This window comes from Pholcus phalangioides, unplaced genomic scaffold (assembly GCF_987345545.1).
Source record: "Pholcus phalangioides strain wild (caught in Gottingen) unplaced genomic scaffold, Ppha-v1.0 ptg000007l_1, whole genome shotgun sequence".
Taxonomy (NCBI): Eukaryota; Metazoa; Arthropoda; class Arachnida; order Araneae; family Pholcidae; genus Pholcus; species Pholcus phalangioides.
This window is the reverse complement of record NW_028301600.1, coordinates 16537421-16558676: the sequence shown is the minus strand read 5'-3', so window position 1 is coordinate 16558676 and position 21256 is coordinate 16537421. Positions and strand designations below refer to the sequence as shown.

The 21256-nt window shown below is 35.4% G+C and overlaps 1 protein-coding gene and 1 pseudogene across 6 annotated transcripts; one reads left to right on the top strand and one right to left on the bottom strand.

The window, feature by feature from the left end:
* Positions 1 to 1556: 1556 nt before the first annotated feature.
* LOC149084989 (transmembrane protein 230) lies at positions 1557 to 20671 on the bottom strand. Of its 6 annotated transcripts, XM_089232734.1 has the most exons (5): positions 10747 to 10825; positions 9095 to 9215; positions 6392 to 6514; positions 4489 to 4657; positions 2345 to 2459 (listed from the first exon to the last, which is right to left on the bottom strand). In XM_089232734.1, the coding sequence occupies exons 2-4, from the start codon at positions 9176 to 9178 to the stop codon at positions 4520 to 4522; spliced, it is 345 nt and encodes a 114-aa protein (XP_089088860.1). In that variant the 5' UTR covers positions 9179 to 9215; positions 10747 to 10825; the 3' UTR covers positions 2345 to 2459; positions 4489 to 4519. The 6 variants fall into 6 exon arrangements, with proteins under 6 accessions (XP_089088862.1, XP_089088858.1, XP_089088859.1 ...); XM_089232736.1 differs by lacking the exon at positions 10747 to 10825 and adding an exon at positions 20533 to 20671 and having other exon boundaries at positions 1557 to 4657; XM_089232732.1 differs by having other exon boundaries at positions 1557 to 4657; positions 10747 to 10835.
* On the top strand, positions 13304 to 15445 carry LOC149084990 (protein YIPF6 pseudogene; annotated as a pseudogene).
* Positions 20672 to 21256: the final 585 nt, after the last annotated feature.

Sequence of the window (21256 nt, the reverse complement as noted above, 5' to 3'; positions counted from 1 at the left end):
TGACCTTTCACGAACAAATGCGGGGTTATTTCGAGTGCCCCTGTCCCTCCATACCAGAACACATCGGGTGTCACACTCCAGACTGAATCGGGACTCGTCTGTAAACCGCACTTGGCTCCAATCATGTTGCTCCCAATCTCGATGTTCAGCAGCCCATCTTCTTCGGGCCGCACGGTGGCGTGGGGTCAACGGAATGCAGATCATAGGCCTACGTGCATAGAGCCCTCGATCATGAAGCCGATTATGTACTGTTTGGCTGGACATCCTTCGTCCTGTTGCCAAGAGCAACCGTCTTTGCAGCTGCGTAGCATTCTCTGTTCTGTTTCGACGGGCTGTTAACCGTATATACCGGTCATCAGTTGCTGTAGTGCCGCGTGGCCGACCTTGCCCTGGTCGACGTCTAACATTTCCTGTTTCTTGGAATCGATTCCACAGCCTTGCAACAACACTTCTGGCGACTCCAACAGCGTCCGCGACACTACGTTGTGTTTGCCCGGATTCCAGTCTGCCTATAACACGCCATGCCATGGATTCCGGTAAATCATGTTGTTGAGACATCCTCAAGTCACCTTGTCTCAAAAAACAATACTGCGCAATCGAATTTCACAGTTACGGCAGTAAAACAGACGTTTCTGCAACATCCCGATTTCTGCCCTTATCTCCTTTTTCTGGTTTTTGATGTCATGAACTTTGATTTGCATATGAAGTTTTCTTCTTCCATTTCCTGCTAGGCTTTAAATTATGGATGATTCATTTTATGTTACTTATCGGTATACATCTTTGCGTAATTTTGTTAAAACCATGTGCTCCCCTAATTGTTTTGAGCAGTGTATTTCACACATTTTTACCACTGTAGTCAGGCTACCCCCAGCTTAAAATTCATCTTATATGAAGTAAATATATCAGAAAAAAATTTCACAATTCATGGAATAAAATTAGTTTCGATGTCATATAACCTTGATTTTTTTTTTTATTGAAAAATACTAGCATATAGCATACTTATACATAGAAAACTTATGCGCAATTAAAGATTTAGGTAAAGTTTTTATTTTTAAGAAAAAAACATATTTTTAACACATTAATTAAACAAAATTTTTACTCAGGAATATTATATGTCAGACTTTACACAAATACATGGTCTATGAAAAATATTTGTATAATTATATATACTGTATATACATTATGAATACATTAAGTGTACAATGAAAACATTTTTACTAAAAACAATATCACAAATCAATACATAAACATACAAAAGTCTCTCCAATATTGAAGATTATGTAATAAAAAGCTTGGATAAAATAAAACTATGGCCATTCATGCATGAATTTTCTTAATAAAGCTATCAATATGATATAAATATTTTCAACTTTAAAACTGTAAAAAAAATATTTCATTGCTATCAGTTCATTTATCATCATCAAATATGACTGCTTTATTTGATATCAAATATGGCTTATAACTAATCTCCAGATATAAGAAATGAAATTTTTATCCTCATCAATTTCCTATACAGTGTATGTTTGATTTAACAGACTAACAGGGGCTAGGTAATGTTCTTTTTTTTTTTTTTAAGTATCGAAAACACTGTACAATAACTTTATCTGGCAACAAAAAAATTTACTTAAAATGTCTATCTCAGGAATTCATAACATGTTTTCATCGCACAATTATAAATTAGATTAGAATTTCAACTATCTCACCACATCCTTGCCCAATCTTGAGGCACTGATATAATGATTGGAGACGTTGCACACATCTCTTACTATACTCAATATAATTTTATCCCTGGAATATCTTACAGCATTATAGGGTACTGTGAGATACACAATATTCGGGTATCACTGGTCTATAGCAGTTGTTCACCACAACTTTCACCAACATCCTTCCTGCCCTGTTTACAATTAGTGTGGAGATCAGGTCTTGAAATCTTTAAAACCATTTTCAGGTTCTGTATCTTACAGTAATTTTGTCCATAGCTAAGTCAATCTTTTCCATTAGCTAAAAGTCATGGTCTTTTCCCATCCTTCACACAAAGAAAAAAAACTCTTCTTCTTTATATCTTCTGAATCGTTTTTGTGTTATAATGCAATCATCACAACTTCAAAAATAAATTTTTACACTTTTCACATAGAATCACGATCTGGATGGCAGCCATGTTTTAAAACATAAAACTGAAGTCCATAAATCAAGGATTTAATTTACTTAATATATGTTTTATACGACAAACCTCAAAAAACATGAAAATTTGATAACACAAGCTTTATCAATAACTTTGTCTGAAATGTGTTTTGTGTTTCTCATAATTTTTCTAACTGCAACTATAAAAAATGTTATAGCTGTATTTCATCATCAACTTGAATACAGTTCCCATTCTTCATATCAATTTAGCATTTTTCAGCAGTTCAAATTTATTGCTTCTCAGACACTCTCTGCATTTGTTTGTATCATCATATACCCTAGACAAATCAGAAGTTACAGGGAGGTGGATTACAGAAAATAACCTTATGCTCTATGTTCATCAGCACAGTCCTTTGACTTGCACCCAATCACGCATTTATATTGAGCATTCTAAAGCATAAGTATCGCATTGTATAACATAAAAATCACTCAAGAAAGCTATAGAACAAGAATGAGAAGCTATAATTTCTGAGCAGTACCAGTAACTTGTGACAATTATGCCAAAAAGAGTTGATGCAGTGATTCAAGTTAAGAATGCAATCACTATATATTAAAATAATGGGTAAATAAAAATTACTCTCAAAGCTACACTGTATGGTTTCTATCTTAGACAAGGCCATGCTATAATAATGATATGTTTAGGATGCCTAACAATTTTCGCAAATCTGTATATCTATTTTTAAAAAATATGCCAGATATCAGATAATTAAAAAATTCAACATTGCTTCTCAGCTCTTCAATCAGTATCTTGAGTCTCTTGAAAATAATGCATTATGATAGCAACAGATGCACCTAAAGCCAATTATACAACCTTGGGTGCTTTTCACCCTTAAGCAAATATTACCAAAAGCATTCACAGCCTTAAAAAATTCAAATATTCATTTTTATTTTGTCATATTATTACTTCATATTGTATATAGTAAACCAGTTCTCAGAATAACTCTTTGATATTAATTTGGATTACTGGACATGTTGGAATTTGAATTTTCTACACATTCAGATCATTTATAAATCAGTTTATAATTTAGACATTTTGGCAAACTCTCTTTACAACTGATTTCCCCACAATAAAAACATTTAAAAAAACTAGAGCATATAATTTTTTATTTTGGTCCATTCAGTTACTCTCTTCTGTGCCTCAACATTTTGTGTCCAGTATTTCAACTTGCCACTGTGGTGGTCGAGTGGTCATAGTGATGGACTCGCATTGCGAGGACCTGGGTTCGAGCCCCTTCATTGCCACAATGGTGGTTGGCTGAAGTTGGTTTTCTGTGGTTCCCAACTTCGAGGCACAAATGTGAACTGATCTCCCGTTAAAAAGTCTTGACGCAGAGAGCAACAGGCCTACAATGGTATACTATTCAATCATTACACTTCATGCATAGTTAGAGAAATCGATGGCAGATGGCAGCACTACACATAACAAACATTATATAGAAATAAACTTCACGAAAAGTTCACTACATGTACACACATATTCCAACATGTACCAATTCGTTAGAAGTTCCGCAGAGGAATATGGACGAGGTGCATGTCTGGTTTAGTAGTAGTAATAGTTCAACTTTGCTTAAAATATTTCAAAATACCTGTCCTACATGTTGGTTTATGAACAAACTCCTTTGAAAATTTTTTTGTTTTTGTCCATGGTTGTAACAGTACATCATTATTATCTAGTCTAGTCATTGGTCTTCAATATCAAGAAGCTCTCATAAGAGAATTTTTATTCATTCGTCTTCAAAAAGCAACATTGTAAACTGGAAGGTATTAATTATTTTTTCCTCCTAACACCATTTTAAACATCATTCTAAAATTGATTGTTTTTGCTCATCATATTGATTACCTTTCCATCTCATATAAAATGACTAATAAGAGGACAAGTTATGGAGGGCTTCACAGTGAATCACTTTTGGGCTGATGTATCCCACTTCTCCCTTTCTTTTTCTACATGCTTATTATTTTAGTGAAACAGAAAAATAAGAAAAAAAGCACCATTTTTTCCACAGTGATGTACACAACTTGTGATATGTTTTTGGTTTTCTATTTCTTCCCAACATACTTAAGTACCTCATTTAATTTTAAAAAAATTATATTTTTTGGAAGTGAAAAAACACTTGTAAAAAAAATAGCCACTAAATTTTTAAAAAAAAATTGGTAACCACACAAACTTAATACTAAAACTAATATACATCCATTTTGTGGGGGGGGGGGGGATATCTAAAACTAAGTATTGAAGTGAAATACAAAAAATAAACACACAAAAAAAGGAACATTACTGAAGATAATATCACAAATATTGCTGAAATGTACCTCAGTATTGAATAGAGTAAATTTTATAACTTTAGTCAATATCTGGAATGTCGTCAAATGCATAGCCTGGATAACCCTCATAAGCATAACATGCTATTCTGACATAGTAAGCTCCTGGTATGAACATTAGCACACCAAGGACCATTAATGGCCATGCTCCATCAATATGCTAAAAATAAAAAAACATAATTTCTCAAAATTATATCAGATTTACAAGAGCGAGAATTATAGGTTTTCTAGTTCGAAAGATTTGATGAATAATTATTTAGATGAAGACAATTATTTATTCAAAATCATTCCCAAGTAAATGTTAAAAAGCACATAGCCTAATTAATTGAACCAAAATGAATTGAATGAAAGGGTCACCAAGTTTTGAGTATTCATCTCAGTCATAAGATGGCTTAAATTTAAAAAAAAAATTGTTTTAAAATTTTTAGAAAAAAACAGCAATTTTTTTAAATAAATTTCTTTCAGTAAAAGATATATACATACATAGAAAATATAGCATATAATGTTAATACTCTAGCAAGCAGTCTCTGCACTATAACAGAGAAACCATTTCCTTCCTTCAATTTTTCCAACTGAAAAAAGGGCTACATTAGCCTTGAAACAGTTGTATGGTGTTTCATTCTACAGTAAAACTTTGATTAACCATCACTCGTTTAACCGTCAGTTTCTGTTATCCGTCATCGTCTAAAGAAAAATACAGAAACAACAGCCCCAGATTTCACGGTCTAAAAAGATCAGATCACTGCTATGGTCTGTGCAAATGCCACTGGCAATCATAGATTACCCCTGCTTGTAATTGGCAAATTCAAAAACCATGTGCTTTCAAAAATTCAAATGTGAATGCATTACCTGTGAGCTATTATGATTAAAAAATGCTTGGATGGACCAAACAATTTTTTCAGAATGGTTCCACAAAGTTTTCATGCCTCAAGTTAAAGCTCATATGGCCGAAAAACAGCTGATGCAGGAAGCACTGCTGTTAAGGGACAATGTCCCAACACAACCCTCTTGTGAACTCAAGTGATGATCACCACCATCAGATGATGGCCAAATAACATACCTCTTTCTCCCAACAAATATAATTCCATTTATACAGCCTATGGACCAGGGCATAATTTAAAATATGAAGCGACATTACAGAAAAACTTTTATTGAAGGCTTGCTCTCATATGATGATACCATGACAGTGAAAGAATTTTGGAAGAGATACGACATAAAGGACACTACTTTCAATGTCACCACTGCCTGGGCTGACTTTATATTGATCGTTTTGTAAAAATAATAAAATACGTGTGTATTATTCACTTTTAAAGGATTTTATTTTCATTCTTGTCCCAAGCCCAAAGTGAAACTGTACATATGTATTAAGAAGAGTGTGTGTGTGTCTCTCTCTCCCCTCCACACACACACATACTTATTTTAACTACAAAACTAATTTATTTTTTGTAGTTATAGATACACAGTGTAACTCAAAATCATTCAGATCCCTAAGGTTACAAAAAAGTTGTAATATTTGTGCATTTTATATGTTCTAATACAGTGGTTCCTAACCCAGCGTCTGCCAAGCTTTTCCTTGGCACTAAGGAATGTTAAATAAGTTGCTATAATACAACTGTAACAATTATGTTGCAGTTAAATAAAAAATAGCAGTTTCTGACAATAAATTTAGATGTTTCCACCTGCCTCACACACAAAAATTACACACACATTTTTAGGCCCATAAAAGTAGCAAACTATGGTTCTAATAATAATAGTCGAAAAAAAATATAAGAAAAAATTAAATTTGCTCCAAAAAAAAGTAAACCCATTTTAAAATACTTAAAATAAAACACATGATCAAAAGTTTATCATAACTGATTGCACTGAGGCTTCAATTTCAAGAACAAGCACTTACTTTTTCATTTACATGACCTACAAATATCAGTGATGAAATACAAATCATAGCAGAACCTGCTAAGAATAACAAGGCTGCCATCAAAATTCCTTTCCAAGGAATTTTAGGTTCTGCTTGTTTAAACTGTAATATAGTTCAAAGATTGAATTAAGTTTGAATTGGAAAAAAAACAGCGGGTAAAAAACAGGAAACTGTTTTTAAAGAAAAAAAAATTTTAAAAAGAAGAAAAATTTTATGACTAAAACAAAAAAAATTGCAAAAACACTTCCCTTTACATATGTATTTTAATATATATTTCCATAAATAGCAATGAAAGCAAATGTGTAAATAATGCTTATCAATCTTATAAAGATTAATAACAACCAATTTTATATATCCAAACCATGATTATTTCATTCTAAATGCTTTCAAATTAAAGTGCATCACCATACAAGGTGTAAAGTCATATCCTTATACACCCGTCATATTTTGAGCCATTGGTGATAGAAACATACTTAAAATTAGAAAAGGTATCAAAATAACATGCCTATTTTATGTGTCATTTGTTCTACTGTACTTTGAACTGTATATGTGCCGAGATACAAAATTCAATTTCTTTATGCGGTTCTTCTGTCAGTAAACTTCTAATCAGAAAGTTTTTGCCCTGTCTTTTTTTGAGCTACAAAAAAAAATCTGTTTCCATGTGCAATGTAGCCCAGATAATTGAGTTCCAAAACGTTTGAAGTGAGAGAAGGAATAACATCTATCCCTTACAGACCCTGGTGACACAAATACGTGGGTTGCTTTTTCTCATTATAGAATTTTCCCTTTTGACCTCAGGGAGTTAATCCCTGACTAAAAAAATTGAGTAAGTTTTGAGTTATAAATATGGTAAATTTGAACTTTGGGGGCTTTCATCACAGGGCAACACTTGAAATTGTACTTTCAGGGGGGTTTTAAGATGGTTTCCAGGAGAAAGTGCCTCCAGGAAAAATGTGACAGATGATTTAATTAAGGCTATAAAATTTAGCAATAAAATTCTGGAAAAAATTGTATGTGAAGATGAATATATATGTAGAAAGACGTCACTCTCTCCTGTTAATGCAACAGATACAGAAAACTGGCTAAATGAAGAGATATTGGTGTTTCAGGGAAGGAAAATTCATCTCTGCCCTCACAGGGATGCAGAGATTAATTTTCCTTCCATGAAACACCGATATATCTTCATTCAACCAGTTTTCCGTATCCTTTGTAAAATGAATATACCCTGCATCATCTTGGCTGAAAAAATTTGAACAAAGTGATTTATTTCTTGACAAAAAAAAAAATTCAAAACTTGGAAGAATAAAGATTTGCTGAAACTTATATTTTTAATGCATTTTTGAGCATCAAAAATGCATTTTCAAAAATGCAAAAGCATTTTGATAATTCCAAAAAATGAATGCTCGAGTATGAAAGGGTTATTATGAGATAAATTCGAGAAAAAGAATTGAAATATTCTTTTGCAGTTAATTAAGACTTTTCTTTCTAAATTCGGAGATGTCACCTTACATAGATGTCACAAACATAGTCAAGAGTATGTACTAATAGTCCCGACTTTCCTTTAAGATGCTGAAGTTTGGGGTATAGGTATGGACTGATATGATCATTTACAACTTTATTTTATCTGAAGATGTTGAAATTTACCCAGGTATATACCCTCTCATACACTTTATATAGAATTTTTGACAGATTTCCATTGCCCTTTAATGTTTTGAAGAAAAAAAAAAAGCCCATTGGCTGGCTAAAGTGAGATCATGATCATTTTTGTCCCACCACTGTCACTTTTTGCACACAAGGGCTAATTAGACCGGGACCTACAATTTATTGCCGATTTCGAATGGCAGCCCTTTTTATACTCACCGAGAGGTTGGTGCGCTAACCCTACAATGTGGGAATCCCTGAGGTAGCAATCTTTTTCTGTGGTCATGTCAACGTTTCTGTTGTAACCCTATGTCGGGAAAGGACGATCCGGGTATCGAACTTGCAACACCTCTAAACATCCTTTGGTACTTTAGGCGAGTATCTTATTAACCTATGCTACCACACCCATTCAGTGGAATATATTCGCCAATGTGGATTAGAGTAACCATATAACAAGTTTTTACAAAAAAAATTCCTGGAGAACCTTCTAACCATTTTACTAATCATGACCCCCCTCCCCCCAATCTCATCTTTCTTTTTAACATGGTCATTCAATGAATGAATTCTATTCTAAAATCCACAATCAAGTGAATTCAACCCATACTACAAATACCTTACCAACTTCTTTATTACAGAACCTTACTTAAACCGTTGCAATAATGCTAATATTGTTTCATGTCTGCTTCAAGCTGGTTTGAACAAAAAAGGCTTCACAGCCTACTGCTTAATAAAAATTTCAAGAAAAATTTTTTGCTCATTTAGCACGTACAAGTTTATTGTATAATTTTGATCATCTTCCAAAACACTCTAAGTTACTCAAAATTCAAGATTTTAGTGATATGCACATACATACAAGTGTGTGATATACACAATGCATTCATGTATTCAAAAAATGTAATACATCATAACCTTATAAGTAAGGATGGAAAATTTTCATGACTATAAATTAAACAACAAGTTATATTCAACCAAACAACTCATCCAGCTCAACTAAGATTATAGAAAATAAAATTAAAGATAACATAAAAATTCTAAACAAACCTGTAAATCAATGAAACCATCATCGGAACTTGGAAGTTTTTGGTACCGAGCTTTACTGTTACCTGATACTGTTTTCTTTATCATATTTGATTGCTATTCAGAACAAAACTGGCTATATCTCCTATTATAAATTGAGAAAAAAAGTATGATTACTAATATTCCAATTCTAAAATCTAATAAACAAATAACAAGCAAATAAGGCTTTTATGGCCATCAGATAGTGCAAAATTCATAGTTATCAAGTTTTTAGGCTGACGTGACAAAGTTTTTACTTTTCATCATTTCGTTTGCATAGGTGGCAAACGTACGGCAGGAAAAGGGCTACTATATACTTCTCCCTACTTGAGTCACACTGCTTCATCTGGATTGGTCAGTTGAGCAAGATTTTCCCCATTGGCAGAAGTTGTTCGTCACCATTGAAGTCAAGATCGTGGGCAGAAATACAGGGGCAAAAGGAGTTCTCCCCCTCCACGTCAATGACGGAGCTGGTATATGTGTGTGTGTGTGTGTATATATATATATATATATATATATATATGAATTTTCATCATTGTGCCCCTCCCCAGCCTTTTATGTCTATCTCTGCCTATGTGGGGAGGCCATGACCACACACACAAGAATTGTTTCTAGAGAATCTCCAGCTAAAGTTTCGTTTTTTTTTTTTTTTAAGTTATGAGGCCCACAAATTTTTGGCACAAAATTAAGAAAAACTCTCGCAAGAGAGTAATGAGCAGATATCAACTCAGGAACTCTGAACATTTTTTGGTACAGTAGACTAATACCTTTTATTGGAGTTTTTCCCCATGATTATTAAGAGTAGATGTCATGTTAACCCATTAACGATGACTTTGATTTTTTTTTAAAAAAACAAAAAATGAGTGGAACCACTTCCACCATTTATTGGTATAGAAAAAACTTAAAATTTAGAATGGCAAATTTTCTTACAAACCGGCGTAAAGCCGGGTTTTCCTAGAAGCAGGTTTCTACAGTGCGTGCAGCGTGAAAACTCTGATTCGTCAAAAAAACCTTAATTTCAAGTTTTTAACTAATTAGTGTTTTCACGCTGCACAAGGAGCAGAAATTCTATTCCTAGGAGAACCCGGCTTTAATGGGTCAAGAGACATGTCAGCTGATCTACTTATAACTCTTACCACTTGCTCATGGGATTACAAAGTACAAGTATAGTAACTAAGTAAGTACTATGCTTCAATTTTTAGTGAGTTTTACTGTAATCTGGAAAACGTGTGCTTATTGGATATATGAGGGGAAATAATTATGGATATTTTTTTTAACACAAATACAATCATATACATAGATACAAACATATAAAACACACACTATGTAACCCCAAAAGACAAGTCCTTCCAGCAGGTCTGAAAGGACAGTTAAATCAGTAATCGATTAGGCCTATCATTTTTCTTCCGATAAAGACTAATTAATCAATCGGCTATCAAGTCAATAATTCTACTCTCAACAACGTTGGTAAGATATTTTTTACCATTTACACAAACATATGTAACAGAATCACAATGATTTTTCGGAAAATAATAGAAATTTAAAAAATAATGAAAAATATTTGCAACGTAAAAATTAAAATGATGGGTATGGAATTATGATCGTGATACCAGTAAGGCAAAAAATTTATTCATTACTCGAAAACGAACGTGTATACAAAATAGAAACTACCGGGACATGGCCGGCTTCATTTGTTTACTACACAAATGTCTCGCGACAGTAAATCATTTATCGAATGCGCATGCGCGTTAGGTTACTTTGAATGTCAACATCTGGCGACTATGGATTGGCGCCACGCTCAGTGATTGGCGCTAACATATTTGCTAGCGACCAGCAGATGCTCATGCTCAACAATTGATATGTTTAATTGAAGGTTAGTACAGTCAGGGGCGCAACTAGGGGAAGGGGGGGGGGGTGCAGCTGGATTTGGTGCCCCGGGCACCGGACTAGAGGGGCCGCAAATTTCACTCTTTAAAGCCGCTGTGGTGGTCGAGTGGTTATAGTGACGGACTCGCGATGCGAGGATCCGGGTTCGAACCCCACAGTGGTGGTCGGCTGAAGTTGGTTTTCTGTGGTTCCCAACTTCAAGGCGCAAATGCGAACCGGTCTCCCCGTTAAAAAGTCTCGCCATAGAGAGCAACCGTCCTACAACGATAAATCATTCAATCATAACACTTCACTCGTAGTTAGAAAAACTGGTGGCAGATGGCAGCACTACACATAACAAGCATTACAGAAAAACAAAAAACTTCGCGTCAGGTTTCACTACACGTACACGCACATTCCCGCATGTACCGATTCATTGGGGTGATTTACAAAAAATTTATTTTTTTAATGCAAAAAATATTTTTCAAAACATTAAAATTTCGGAAGAAAATACCTTTACATGTGCTATTATAATAAATTTCTGTTAATTCCAATGCTATTTGGATGCTGAGTCAGAAATTCATTGCAACCCACCCTCTAAGCCAGGGCCGTAACTAGGGGGGGGGGCCAACTGCCCCGGGCGGCAGTTTTAGGTTGGGACAAAAACACCTTTACAAAATTATCGAATTTTAAAGTTGTGGGGGCGGCAAAAATCCTAGTTACAGCCCTGCTCGTAGACATGTATGGTAAATCCTTGGCCCGCAGACCAAATGTGACCCTGCGGGTTATCTGATGTGGCCTGCCCCCCCCCTCCCCGAAACTTAATTTTTAAAAAATGAGTTAAGTGCCACATTTACAGATCGCTTAAGTGACCTGTGGCACAATTGTAGAGCATTTAAGCGGCCCATCGCACATTTTCTGACACTGAAGTAGACTCGTGGAGCATTCACATATGCAAGGGAACGACCGAAGTATGTTGACCCAAAATTGCAAAAAGGAAAGATGGCTATACGCGTTTCGAAACTATATGATGCAGGGCTTCAACTAAGGGGTAGCAGGCGGGACATCGCCAATTATCGCCAAAACCAAACAAAGTTGCCAAATATTGTTGAAATTACGGAAAAATCACAATGGCGGGAAATGATGCATTACTGCAAATTGCATTGGATTAAAATATATTCCACAAAAAAAAAAACGTTAACGAAGGCAAATGTGGGAGATTAATATTCTCATATATAGTTGTAATTATCATAAAATAATTTATGAGTTGAAAGATAATGTCAATCTTTGACTTCAATAAAGAATAAAAATTTAAGTAAGCTTCGTGTAAAATACGGGAAAAACCGGGACACTTTTGCCAGAAAGTCGGGACAACCAAAAAACCAAAAAATTCGGGACGTATGGTCACCTCACTTAAGGAGATGTGGCACACTTTTAGAGTGCTTAAGCGTGCCCCAGTGAGTTTTTACATCACTCAAGTTACCCGCGGCCTATTCCCAGTGATGTGTGACACAGTTCCAGAGCAGTTAAGCAGCCCGGACACATTTCCAGATCACTTAGATCTGCGAAACATTCACGGCCGTATTCACCAACACAGTTTCAACTGCAATCGCAGGTGAAAGGATTGAAGATCGAAACGGATTGGTTAAATTAAGGATTTTAACCAATCCGTGTCGATCGCTGATCGTTCAACCTGCGATTGTAGTTTAAACTGTGTTGGTGAATACGGCCGTTAGAGATCACTCTGTAGGGGACTTATCATTATTATTTTCGCTAATGCGCGAGCCATAATAAAAGTGAAATCGCTAATCTCTCTTTAATTCTTGGCTTCAACTCGAAAAAAAACCTACTAATCGAGAATCAGGCGATAAATTGCCATTTCATTCAGGGGAAGGGGTGGGGAATTTCCTTTTCAACTTTGCGTATGCGCATTATGAAAGATGACTTACTGTCCCGCACTGAGCTATAAGGAAAGTTTATTTACATCATCGAGGGTTTACATCTTAGAGGAGAAATAAAGATTTCTGGAGAAATCTAGATTCAGGAGAAATAAATTTCTCCTCGATGGTTTACATAGCTCATAGCTCAGTGCTGTCTTGAGACTCTCGTGTGTACTACTTGTAGACTTGACTTGACTACATTAGTATAGATTGATAACCACAGTGGGATATAAAAAGACTGTCTAGACTTTTCTAATTATTTATTATATACGTTTTGAAATATTTTAAATCATTTTATCTTAATATTTCATTTATAACTTTTTTATTATCATTTCGATTACAAGGAAATCTTAATAAACATTAATAGTTCCAGCTACATAAAGAGGCCTTTGGTCATGACCGTCCGTGTTTCCACGTCAACATAGTTGATTGCTTATATAGTTTGTTTGAAGAAAGGCTTATTTTATTTTAATTAAAATAACATGGATGACAGCTCATTATATAAAGATCCTTTGATGGTAGAAGGAGATTTAACAGTGCATTTTGATTCACAAAGCGGTCAATCAACTAAATATCGGACTTTGGATGAACCTGTTCGAGAAACTGTACTTCGAGATATTAAAGCAGTTGGCGTTAAATTCTACCATGTATTGTACCCAAAGCGAAAAAAGGCTCTTCTAAGAGATTGGGACTTGTGGGGTCCTCTATTTTTGTGTGTTTTCCTTGCTGTATCGCTTCAAAGATCTTCTACTAATCAATATAATGAAGATGATTTGCAGTTTGCAGAGATTTTTGCCATCTTATGTCTTGGAGCCATCGTTGTGACACTCAATTCCAAGTTATTGGGGGGGAAAATATCATTTTTCCAAAGTGCTTGTGTACTGGGGTACTGTCTATTGATGCCTTCCGCAGCACTCCTCCTGAACTTGTTTGTGTCCTTGATAATTTCTCATAAACTTGTTGTTTTTACTGTAAAATTTGTAATCTCGATGATTAGCTTTGCATGGGCCACACTATCGGCTACAGCGTTTCTTGGTGACAGTCAACCACCTCGTAGACGAGCACTGGCAGTCTATCCAATTTTTCTTTTTTATTTTGTTATAAGTTGGCTCATAATTTCTAATTCTGCATAAAAAGAGTATTAAGAGTGAAATGTTTGAATAAACTGAGGATTTTTTTTTATGGGGATAGCTTTAAACAGATTTCATTTCTTTGAAGGTGTACATAGGATTATTTTTATTATAATATTAGATTTCATTTGAAGAAGTTTCTATTAATGTAATTGAATAAAATTTCCAACATTGATCTCATATTTATTTGATGTTTTCTTGAATAAAAATTATTTATAATCAAAGCTGTTATTGATCACAGCAAAATTCTAAACTTGTTACATGTGTATAGTGGATTATTTTAAAGGTTCCAATAAAGATGTGACAATGCATTATTTATATTATGTAAAAAATGGATTAACCACGGAGTATAATGGGGCCATTTGAGTTAAAAACAATGGAAAAAAAATGACGTTTTAGTTCCTGGTTTGTTGCAGTAAACTCTCCTTCTCAGGTATCCCCATAAAAAATTATTAGTCACTGATAAAAGTCTGAATTTTTACCATAATAGTATGTCTGTCTATAAAAACATCCAATGCAAATTACCTTGTTCGATCGATTCATAAAGATGTATGTGTAAGGATTTCCATATGTGCTGCTGCTGTGATGGTTGTATTGTATATAGTGTGCGTGTTCGTGCTGCTTATCGTTATTGCATTAAAATGTTTCATTTTGTGAGTAAATAAAAAAATAATTTGTTCTAGTAAGAAGTGTCCGTTTGCCAATGGGGATTCGCCAGCACAGAAATTTGGCTAATCTTTTCTTTTTTTTGTCTGTCTGATACTGAGAGTCATGGTCATATATCTATTAAGATGTGTACCATCATAAAGGAATGCAAGTAGAATCCATGCAGTAGTAAATCTGAGAGTAGATATAAAGTCCCCTTTAAATTGCATTGAAATATCTTCGTACAAAATTGAAATAATTTTGAAAATTAACAAATGTGGTAGCTAGCAAGACATCCTATGTATCGTTTCTTATCAATGTGACAATTTTTAAAAAGTTCATATTCTCACCTTATGTTTGAATTTTTTTTTATTGGTATCGATAGGTACATGCAGTGAAACCTGTCTAAGATGGACAGAGTATGAGGTGGAAACCAGTGCCGTGTTAACGCATGGGCCTACCCAGACACCAAGAGAATGGGGCCTTAAAAAATGAGAACCGGTTGAAATTTTTGAAAATTTGCTAGGTAGGGCCTCAGAAATCACATGGCCTGGGAACCCATGATGCTCTAAAGACGGCGCTGGTGGAAACCTCTTTTGAACAAAATCAAGAAATAGTCCCATAGAGAGAGAGAGAGATAGTTATAGCTCTCTTGTGAACACCTTTGTAAAATAAAATAACAGTTTGGTCTCTTGACATTACGTTTCATACAGGTTTCACTGTATATCAGGGTTGGACAAATCGCAAAAAAATAATTTACCCAAAGCAAAAGTCCCAAAATAATGCTTTTGACTTTTTCAGGGCATAGTGGCTCTTTTATGTTGGCAGATATTCTGTTATAAATTCAAAACATTTAGTGCTGCTCTCAGCCTGCCATTTAGTAACTACACAAAGGAAATTTTAGGCACTACTATATACCAATTTTTTAGTCGTCATGGCAACCTGGGATTTGTCCAGCCCTGCTGTATATGAATGCATGAAAAATTTTGTTTTTTTCTGAAGTGTATCATATGCTGTACTAGTGATTTTAACATTAGGATCTAAATGAAACAACAGTTACTTCTTGTGTAAATAGAAATATTTCATCTTAGCAGATGGTATGTAAGTTCTTTAAGAAATACCTATGAATAATGGATGTGTTACTGTGGATATAATCGTGGAAAATACAAAAAATTCGTGATATTTCATATGTTCCGCAATAAAGTTTAATTTTATATTTTTAATTAAACTTTAAAAAGCAGTGTTTTTGTGATAGAAATTTCCATAGCCAAGATTATTATGATAGTACTGTATCATACCATCTCTCTGCCTGACAGTGGTTAGGGAACTAGCCTCTCACTGTGGAGGACTGGGTTTGAATTCCGGTTTGGGCATTGATGTCTACTAACAAAAACAACTAATAGAACTATGGAGCTTTACAGTAGCAAGTAGGGGGTGTAAAATCAAGTTTGCCGCTCACAATAAAGATTATAATTTCAGCTCTGCCCCCTCCCCCCGAGAACTAAAAATTAATTTCATGCAGGATGGCATGATGAGGAGCATAGGCGTAAACTTATTGAAAATGTTGGGGGGGGCTCAGGCTCTAATAGAACCTCGTTTATACGACGCGTCGTATAAATGCGAAAGCAGTACTGAAAAACGAACTTTTTCCGAAAATTACCCCCCCCCCCCCCACTTTTTTTTTACAGACGTTTCCGAAAAAAAATTTTGTGAAAATCTGTCGTTTTGATTCAAAATCTTATGCTTGAGAAGAAATATACTTATAATACTATCATAACATTACTGTTGCTAAAGTCTCAAGCAATTTTACGGTATTCATTTCAAGATTTAACAGAAAAAAAAGTGTTATTTAAACGTTGTGTAAAACGTCCTTTACAGAACACCGTTACAAAATTATCGAATGTGGGGGCGACAAAAATCCCAGTTACAGCCCTGGCTATCAGCATACCGTAGCCCGTTCAATAATTATTTCAGTACCTGTCAAAAGCCATTGAACACAGGGCCACAACTAGGGAGGAGCAGGCGGGTCTCGTGCCCCGGGCGCTAGACCGGATGGGGTGCAAATTTCATTCTAAAACCTCTCCTTCAACATTACAAGGGGGGCGTCAAAATGCGCGCTTGCCCCGGGTAACCAAGCATCTAGTTGCAGCCCTGATTGAACCAGTCAATCATCTTAAATTTTATTACTTTTTCAGTAAAAAATATGCATGAGAAACTACAGTCGATCCCGCTTAGTTTTTCCGCTTAGAACGTTTCTTCATGATGGGTTTTTGAAAACCGTAAAACACTGTATTTCAGTGACACGTTTTCACCAATTGAAAAATTATGTGATTCGATTGATAGAAAAGGTGTTTTCCAAAGACTTGGGAGTTCGAATCGAAGTGAAAACGTCGATTAATTGAAGTGTATACAGGCAGGGCCCTGGGTAAAGCAGGAATTAGGAGGCTCTTGCGACAAGAGTCAAAGATGTTAATTGGTTAGTGAATGTATGTTGTTTGAATTTCGGGGGCTCAAAGTTATAAAGGCTTCATTTGCCCATGAAGAAATTAGGCCCTGTATACAGGGATAATGTATAGAAATGTATAGCAACTGAAGCAAAACCTCGTACAAATAAGTAAGGTCAGAAACGTAATAGGGAGGTATATACAAAGGGTTCCATTACATTTTCCTAAATACAGTAAAATCTCCACAAATGATCACCTGTACTCAAACACAAATATGCATCAGTGGTCGCCTCTATTCGGCGTAAAATTTCTATGGTGGAGCCCCGTACGCTCTCCTTATATTCATTTATCGAATTTACTGATTTATTTTCTTCGAGTGGGTGCGGAGCCCCCGGGAAGTGTACACGGAGCACCGGTTGAGAACCGCTGCTTCAGTGAAAAGTTCCCAAACTTTTTGTGTTCCATAGCTCTTCTTTAAAAAAAATTTCTTTCTCATTTCTCCCAACTCAAGCCCACCCATAGGATCCTATACTAAACCCATAGCTTCTATCGACCCTTTGGACAATTGCATCGACCCCTTCCCCCAGGGGTCGATATTTCACACTTTGGAAAGCACAGCTTCAGTGGCCATTCTTGGTTATTATACAACTTAATTTAATGAAAGGTCACGGGAAATTGACCTTTTAATTTTTGATTTATTCATTTTTTTTTTTGCACTATTTATAAATTTGTTATGATTAGTCCTGTTTGTTGCATTTATATAAATTAACCTCTTTTTAGCATTAATGTGTGTATAAATGTATGTAATTGAAGAATTTTCAGAATAAGTGCAAATTTTCAAGTTGTGCGGAAGATTAATTAAATTTTTTTAATTTTTCAAATTAATATTGCTCATAATACAATAAAAGTTCGTTATAACAACAGCTCACAACCACAAGAAAAGTTTTCGCTGTAACGTAGTTCTCATTATAAACGAATTTTCACGTTTCGCTCTGTAAGGACATAAAATTATTGAAAATTGCTGCTTTATCTGCATTGGGACGTCTTTGAGATCATTTCGTTCTAATACGTCGTATTAACGATTGACGGAACTCTAGTCATGTGAAATTGATTTTTGATCTCAAATCAGTTGATTCTCTAAGAGTATAAGACGTTTTCCATAGAATTTCGTATTATCAAAGCGGTTTAGATGACCAACTGAACAATTAAAAGTCTGAACTTATTACATTCATGCTCACTTCCATGGATTTATGGATCAGGCAACATCGTCTATCGAATCGGAAATTCGACATTTTCAAATAGTTTGGTTGCTCAACTCCAAGGACCTTCTAGCTACATGGACCATACCCGAAGCCCGGGTGCTTTATTTGCTTGTCATTTCTTTTTTTTTCAAGTAAAAAGAAGTAAAATCTCAGGAGAAAAATCCGCCCATTTTTGACATTATTCATGTTTTGTTACTTGTGTGCACGTGTAGTTTGCTTCTTTTTCGAGCAACTTTTTCTTTCTATTAGTGAGCAGCTGCAGTACTAATAACTAGAAATTCCTAAATAAAATACATGTAGAAATCATTTGCATGAGAATGTTTTTGCAAATGAATATGCATCGAGATAAATAGAAAAGATGCATTTAAAAACGCATTTGCGTTTTTTGCTTGGTTATTTGTTCTTTAGCACATATTTTCTCAGTTTTAGTTCATATTTAGCCATTTTTTTAAGTGGAAAATTCGGGCTCTAATTACAGGCGAATCCCGTTTTAACGAATACCGTTACAGCGAAAATATCGTTTTAACGAATGGTTTTCTAATCCCTCTAATAAGTATACATAGGAACAATGCAAACAATCTGAAATTTCTTTATAACGAAGTGTTTTCTCCGGTTTCTTGGAGTTCGTTATAACAGGATATTCGACTGTATAACAATCATTTAATGTATTGTTACCAAAGTGAATGGGACAAGGGCGTAGCCAGAAATTTCGTTCGGCAGGGGGGACCAAAGTGACAGAACAATAGATTTGGTCATCTTTTTCCCTTTTTTCGGTCATTTTCTCACATTTCGGACGAGGGGACCAGACCCCCAAGTCTTCCTCTTCGCTACGCCCTTGGAATGGGACTACCCCTGAGCATGAGCGTACCCAAGAAAACCAATCTATTGGGGGGGGGGGGGACACGGAATTTCTTCCAGAGAATTTTTGAGTTGGTGCCAATTTCCCAAAAGCATTTAATTAACAAAAATTTATTTGATTGTTGGGGGCGTAGCCTTTGCCCTTGAGCCCCATTCTAGTTTGATCACGGTCCAAGTAAAAATATACTTTCATTCTCTCTCTCTCATTGAAACGAGCACAACTCCGGTCTATCGCCATAGGCAATTTATTCAGATCTAGTCATGCCGTAAATCTGCGTATATCCTCCCAAGATCCCCCAGATCTCATGAATCCCGAAATCCCCTGGGCGGGGTCATAAAAATGACTATATACAAAAAATATATTCAGAACAGTATATGCATCTTTATTTATTCCAGGGTTGGACAAACCCCAAGTGCCAGGTCACCATGGTGACTGGAAAATCTGTATTCGCGCCTAAAATTTTGTATATGTGATTGCTAAATCAGAATCTAGTGATGGCTCAAAATTTTCCGATTTCATAATTGTCTTCCAACATGGAAAGGAGCAGAGCCACAACTAGAGAAAGCAGGTAGGTCTGGTGCTCCGGACGCTGGACCAGAATGTGAGTCGAATTCACCCTTTAACTGCTTCTTCTACATGCAAGGGGCGCCAAAATTCCGAATTGCCCCAGATGACAAAGTCTAGTTACGGCCCTGGGAAGGGGTCATCAATTCCCAGAAAGGTTGAAAAAAGATTATTTAAGATACTTTTCTCGTGAAAAAACCATGCTTGGCTCTTACAAAATTTGGCTGGTGCCTAAATTTTTTAATGATTTTTGTCGAGCCCTGTATTTATTTATATTTTATGATACAGTGTATATTTCCCCTAAAATCAAATTACATGTCACTTATTTAAGATTTATTTTACTCTCATATATTGAGTCATATATCAGGTTTTAAATTAGAAAAATAATAATTTTTTTAGTTGCATAAATTTCTTATTAAAAACTCGATTCAAATATTGTCACTTTTACAAGTACGCAAGCCAAATGGAGTTTAAATTTTTCTTAAATAAATTTTAAATATGATTGAAAAAAATAAAACATGGTAAGTTTTATTAATTTATTGATATGTCTAACAGAAAAAAAAGTATTTTATACTACGCTTTATTGATTATAAGTATTAGAGGGCTGCAAAATCTAGATTGTTTTTGAAGATTCTGAATAAATTATCATTAAAGAAAATGTTTAAAATGCATGAATTTATCAAAAATGTGTAGCTATATTTAATATTGCTTACTTTTTCTGTCAGGAAACTGTGCGGAATCACGAGGAACTTTTCCGTTTTCTTGTAATACAACATGTTTTACTAACAGAAGGTTATACTGTACGTGCACAACCGAATGTGGTCCACACAAACCATAAAATACTGTGGAACTGTCCATCTCAACATTTGTGGGGGGGGGGGGGGGGTTCAGTGGAAAAACAAGGAGTTTACTTCAAGTGGCTCCAAACACAGCTATTCTTATTTTGCAGAATCACAAACCTCGTCTAGATTTTTCTTCACCACCGTAATCCGTAATTTCTTTATATTCCAATTAGGATAATCTATGTCGGCGTCCTTCACGGATGGCCATCAATTAAGCACAAAAGCTTTTAAAGCCTTGACCAGCGGCGTCAAGAAGAATGTAGTTTTCAGGATCAGAAGGGGGTCCCCATATGGACGGATGCCTCCAGGTGACATATTCCCCACATAAGCGACACGCTATACACTCCCCATCCTTCTACTTAGGAAATGGTGATTGTATTCAGTAAACCTGCATTGAAGCAGCCCAAACTGAACCCTATTGAAATGCTCTTTGACAGCTGCAGAAGGTGCGGCCCCTTTATCATGAAAAAAAAAAAAAATACATGGAATAAAAAGTCCGCCAAAGATCCCAGGCTAGAAGCCCTTCTCCAGTATGTGGGAGTCCATGGCCGTGCTTATAGCTCGCTGAGTGCCCCCCCCCCCCGGGAAACACGCC

Excerpts from the sequence above, each read along its gene's own strand:
- LOC149084989 (XM_089232736.1), bottom strand. The coding sequence starts at position 9,178 with ATGATAAAGAAAACAGTATCAGGTAACAGTAAAGCTCGGTACCAAAAA. Across the intron at positions 6,515-9,094 it reads ATGGTTTCATTGATTTACAG|TTTAAACAAGCAGAACCTAA; the intron begins GTTTGTTTAGAA and ends ACTATATTACAG. Across the intron at positions 4,658-6,391 it reads TAGGTCATGTAAATGAAAAA|CATATTGATGGAGCATGGCC; the intron begins GTAAGTGCTTGT and ends TTTTATTTTTAG.